This window comes from Hemitrygon akajei, chromosome 15 (assembly GCF_048418815.1).
Source record: "Hemitrygon akajei chromosome 15, sHemAka1.3, whole genome shotgun sequence".
Taxonomy (NCBI): Eukaryota; Metazoa; Chordata; class Chondrichthyes; order Myliobatiformes; family Dasyatidae; genus Hemitrygon; species Hemitrygon akajei.
Window position 1 is genome coordinate 6,731,323 of NC_133138.1, and position 6,000 is coordinate 6,737,322.

The 6,000-nt window shown below is 45.2% G+C and overlaps 1 protein-coding gene across 2 annotated transcripts in view; it reads right to left on the reverse strand.

The window, feature by feature from the left end:
• Positions 1 to 4,803, reverse strand: part of dctn4 (dynactin 4) — a 41,445-nt gene extending 36,642 nt beyond the window's left edge. Inside the window, exon 1 of one of the 2 annotated variants that reach the window (XM_073067106.1) lies at positions 4,617 to 4,803. In XM_073067106.1, the coding sequence (XP_072923207.1) occupies positions 4,617 to 4,751 (135 nt within the window). In that variant the 5' untranslated portion in view covers positions 4,752 to 4,803. The remainder of the gene's footprint in view (positions 1 to 4,616) is intronic. The other variant, XM_073067107.1, reaches the window with a different exon arrangement.
• Positions 4,804 to 6,000: the final 1,197 nt, after the last annotated feature.

Consider the following 6,000-nt stretch of genomic DNA (forward strand, 5'->3'; position numbering starts at 1 on the left):
TCCTTTAGCAGAAATAATCTCCACCAAATGTTTCCTGTAGCTGTTGATCAGACTAGCACAACAGTAAGGAGGAACTTTAGACTAATCTTCCATACAAAACTGCTTCAGTTCATCAATATTTATGCTACACCTTGCATGAACAGCCCTCTTCAGGTCATGCCACAGCATCTCAATTGCTTTAAGGTCTGGACACTGACTTGGCCATTCCAAAACATGAATTTTCTTCTTCAAAAAACATTCTGTTGTTGATTTAATCTTGTGTTTCGGATCATTGTCTTGCTGAATCATTCAACTTCTATAAAGCTTCAGGTGATGGACTACACTGACATTCTCCTGTAAAATGTCTTAATACAATTTTGAATTCATTGTTCCCTCAATGTTTGCAAGCTGTCCAGGACCTGAGGCAGCAAAGCAGCCCCAAACCATGATGCTCCTTCCACGGTGCTTCACGGTTAGGATGAGGTTTTGATGTTAGTGTGCAGTGCCCTTTTTCCACCAAACATAGCAATGTACATTTCTGCCAAAAAGTTCAACTTTAGTCTCACCTGTCCACAGAACATTGTCCCAGAAGCACTGTAGAACATCCAGGTGGTCCTTTGCAAACGAGAGTTAGATATGGCCCTTGTGGCTAAAGGGATCGGGGGTATGGAGAGAAAGCAGGTACAGGGTTCTGAGTTGGATGATCAGCCATGATCATACTGAATGGCGGTGCAGGCTTGAAGGGCCGAATGGCCTACTCCTGCACCTATTTTCTATGTTTCTATGAGACATGCAGCAATGTTTTTTTGGAGAGCAGTGGTTTCCTCCATGGTGACTTTCCATGAACACCATTCTTGTTCAGTGTTTTTCTTATTGTAGACACATGAACAGAGACTTTAGCAAGTTCTAGCGATTTCCACAGGTTACCCTGGATCCTTTTTCACCTCCTTCAACGTTGTACTCTTGGTGTGATTTTTGCAGGATGCCTACTCCTAGGGAGAGTAGCAACAGTACTGAATTTCCTCCATTTGTAGACAATTTCTCTTACTGTGGATTGATGAACACTCAGGTCTTTAGAAATGCTTTTGTAGACTTTTCCAGCTTCATGCATCTTTACAATTCTTCTGCTAAGGTCCTCTAAAAGTTGTTTTGATCTAGACATGGTGCTCATAGAACAGATCTTTCTTGAGAAGAGCAGGTTCTGTCAGTAACCTGACTTTGTGTGTCTTTTTTCCACATAGGGTACGGCACCTCTAAAACCCACACCTCAATCACATCACATTGATTGGAACACCTAACTCCAAATAGTCTTTGTAGAAGGCATTACCCCAGAGATTCACATACTTTCTTGAACCTACACTGATTGATTAAATGGTGTACTCAGTATCGACGAGAAGTAGTACAATTGTTTGTGTGCAGAAAACAAGCTTTTATTTGCAACTGTAAATGCTCCTGAATCTGCTGGTGTGAATCCTGAGGCTCCTGAGGGCAGCAGCAAGAAGAGAGCATGACCTGAGTGGTGGGGGTGTAGCATTGTCCATTCAAAGGCACTGATGTTTCCATACCAAGCTGTGACGCAGCCAGTCAATATACTCTCCACTACACATCTACAGAAACTGTCAAAAGTTTTAGATGTCATGCCAAATTTCGGCAACTTCAAAGTAGAGGTGCTGCTGTGCTTTCTTCGTAATTGCAATTACGTGCTGGGCCCAGGACAGGTTCTCTGAAATGAAAAACACCAAAGAATTTAAAGTTGTTGAAGATCTCCTCATGTTGAAGACCTCTGGTTTCCTTGTCCTGAAGTCAACAATCCTTGGTTTTGCCGACATTGAGAAAGAAGTTGTTATTGTGGTACCACTCAGCCAGATTTTCAATCTCCCTCCTATATACTGATTTGTCACCGCCTTTAATTCAGCCAACGATAGTGGAGGAAATGTTGTTACCAATCCGAACCAGCTGGGGTCTGCAAGTGATGAAATCTATATAGGAGCAAGGTCTTGAGGCTCATTGATTAGTTTTGAGGGAATGATGGTATTGAATGCTGAATTGTAGTCGACATCAATAAAGAGCAATCTGTTATATGCATCTTTGCAGTCCAGATGTTCCAACAGAGAGTGAGATGGACAGACTGGAGTGGGTCCAATTCTCTTCTCAGGCAGGAGTTGATGGATTTCATTACCAGACTCTTAAAACACTTGATCACTGTGGTTGCAAGTGCTACTGGACTACAGTCATTGAAGCACGTTACCACATTCTTCTTAGGTACTGTTACAAGTCAGCCTTCTTGAAGTAGGTGGGTACCTTAGACTGAAGCGGAGGTTAACGACCTCAGTGAGCACTCAACACTGAATGGCAACTCCTGCGATGCCACTGGTGCCAAACTGTATTGGTTTCTGCCATTCCTTTGGATTCCTCAGATGCATGGACGGGGTAGCCTGCTGCACGGGCAGCAGCTTGCTCTCCATTCGTGCTGCCCCAGCTTGCGTATCACATAGACAGATGGTCGACCTAGACCAATGGGGTGCCTCTCTAGGATATGTCCTCTGATAATAAATTTACTTTGAACTTCAAAATCATCAAGGATTGTGCTGGCATGCTGATAGCTCAATAACCCTAACTCATATGTCTGGAATGTGGGAGGAAACCAGAGAACCCGGAGGAAATCCACAAGGTCACAGGGAGAATGTCCAGACCACTACGGACATTGATCGTGGGCCAAAATACTAGAGCAATTATCCAATTGCTGCCCCTCCCTGTGGAACAGAGTTCAAGATTCACCAATCTCCACCAGGAGAAGTTTCTACATTTTAATTGTCCTTTTACCTTGAAATTCTATCCCCTCAACACATACAAAAAGCTGGAGAAACTCAGCAGATCAGACTAGCAGTTATGGATGGAAATGGATAGGTGACGTTCTGGGCTGAGACCCTTCATCAGGATAGGACATCAATCTCCCCCCCCCCCCCCCCCCCCATTAGAGATACTAGTGAAAATACCTCTGCATCTGTCTGCCAAGCTGAAACAGGGGCATCTGGTCTTTGGGTGTAAGTTTGTGGTGGTAAACAGTCATTAAATCTGGTTGCCCCATTATAGGAAGGACGTCGAGGGTGCAGAATAGGTTTACCAGGATGCCACCTGAACTAGAGGGCACATGCTGTAACAAGAAGTTGGGACAAACGTGATTGTTTTCTCTGGAGTGGTGGAGGCTGAGGGGAGATCTGATAGATGATTGTAAGATTATGAGAGGCAGAGATATAATAGAGATATAAAAGATATAATATCTTTTTCCCAGGGTTGAAATGTCTAACACCAGATGGCGTGAATTAATGTGAGAGGGGAGTAACTTCAAAGGAGATATGAGGGGCAAGTTTTTTTTTTAAACACCAGAGTGGTGAGTGCCTGGAACGTGTTGCCCGAGGTGGTGGTAGAGGAGATACATCAGGAACTTTTAAAAGGCATTTAGATAGGCACATGACTGTGAGGAAAAATGGAGGGATATGGACATTGTGTAGGCAGAAGAGATTAGTTGAGTTGGCCATTTGATTATTAATTTAATTGGTTCAGCACACTATTGTGTGCCGAAGGGCCTGTTCCTGAGCCGTACTGGTCTATGTTCTAAGTCACACAGCACAGAAAAAAAAACTCTTCAGCCCAATTCACCTTTCTAACAAAAATGATCATCTAAGTTAGTTCTATTTGCCTGCATTTGATCCACAAAGCTCGAACCTTTCCTGTCTGTCAAATGTCTTTATTGTCAAGTTTACTAGCACTCAACTATACACGTGTATATAACGGTATATAACAGTAATACACATGACACACAATACCTTAAGAAGGTAAGGATAAAATCTACAGATGAATCCCGCATTGACATTAAATATTGTAAGGTACAAATTAGCCAGTGACGCTTTGAATATGATGCAACCAGGAGATCAGAAGCCTAATGAAATGGGTGAAAAAACTGTTTCTCATTCTAATCGTTCTTGGTTTTATGTAGTGTAGTCTCCTATCTGATGGTGGAAAGTCGAAGAGGGTGCTGGATGGATGAGTAGGATCCTTAAAAATATTAAGGAAGCTGATAAATATCCTCGGTGGATGTTAGGGAGACAGCTTTGATCCTCTCGGCTGTTCTCACAGTCCTTTGGAGGGACTTCTGGTCGGATGGTCGAACACTCCCATACTAGACTGAGATCCAACTTGGGGTGGGGATTCATTCGGGGGTCGGGTGGGGTGGGGAGACCTACCGGGGCCGAGGAGGGGTGGGGTGGGGATTCATTCGGGGGCCGGGGAGGGGAGACATTCCGGGGCCGGGAAGGGTGGGGGGAGGTGTGAGACGACATCCCGGCCGAGGGGAGGGTGAGGTAAGAGACGTCCATGAGCCAGAAGGGAAGGAGAGGGTGTGGGGGGTAAAGCGATACTCCCACCCGCCTCTTGCCTGCACAGGCCGCAGCCCCTTAGCCCGGCGAGAGCCGGCTGCCAGGCGGCGCTGCATTCCCATTGGTTCCTCCGTTTGAGTGGCAGCGCCAGCAACCAATCAGCAAGCGCGCAGCAAAACCGGGCCGCCGCTCCTGGGCGGGTCTCCGTCCCCGTCCCCCTCTGACAAGCAGTTTTCTGGCTTTCCCCTTGAAAGAACCCACCTCGTGGGAGACGCATTCCAGCGAGCGCAGTTCATGGCAATAGCGGCAGAAGTAAAGTTGTGAAAGCGGTAGCCGCAGCTTCTTCTCCCCATTCACCAGGTAAACCACCCGCTCCAGCTGCAGCAGAGTCGCCATCTTTCCAGAGCGTCACCCCACCTGCCGCCTCGACGTCAATGACGTCGCCAGCCTGGGTGGGGATGGAGCTGGTGCGTCGGCGGCGCGATAACGTCATCCGTTCCGGCTCCTCCCACGCATGCTCTGGTCACGGAGCTGTGAAGTTAATTCAAAGTTCTTTCACAAAAAGGTGCAAGATCATAATGAGGTAGATTGTGATGTCAAGAGTACATCTTATCTATTGATTGGTCACCTAATACGACTCGGCCTCACAATTTATTTTATTATGATCTTGCATATTATATAACCAAATAACAATCACAGCCCGGAAACAGGCCATTCCGGCCCTCCTAGTCCGTGCTGAACTCTTAATCTCACCTAGTCCCACCTATCCGCACTCAGCCCATAACCCTCCACTCCTTTCCTGTCCATATACCTATCCAATTTTACCTTAAATGACACAACTGAACTGGCCTCTACTACTTCTACAGGAAGCTCATTCCACACAGCTATCACTCTCTGAGTAAAGAAATACCCCCTCGTGTTTCCCTTAAACTTTTGCCCCCTAACTCTCAAATCATGTCCTCTCGTTTGAATCTCCCCTACTCTCAATGGAAACAGCCTGTTCACGTCAACTCTATCTATCCCTCTCAACATTTTAAATACCTTGATCAAATCCCCCCTCAACCTTCTACACTCCAATGAATAGAGACCTAACTTGTTCAACTTTTCTCTGTAACTTAAGTGCTGAAACCCAGGTAACATCCTAGTAAATCGTCTCTGCACTCTCTCTAATTTATTGATATCTTTCCTATAATTCGGTGACCAGAACTGTACACAATATTCCAAATTTGGCCTTACCAATGCCTTGTACAATTTTAACATTACATCCCAACTTCTGTACTCAATGCTCTGATTTATAAAGGCCAGCGTTCCAAAAGCCTTCTTCACCACCCTATCTACATGAGACTCCACCTTCAGGGAACTATGCACTGTTATTCCTAGATCTCTCTGTTCCACTGCATTCCTCAATGCCCTACCATTTACCCTGTATGTTCTATTTGGATTTTTCCTGCCAAAATGTAGAACCTCACACTTCTCAGCATTAAACTCCATCTGCCAATGTTCAGCCCATTCTTCTAACCAGCATAAATCTCCCTGCAAGCTTTGAAACCCCACCTCATTATCCACAACACCTCCTACCTTAGTATCATCAGCATACTTACTAATCCCATTTACCACCCCATCATCCAGATCATTTATGTATATT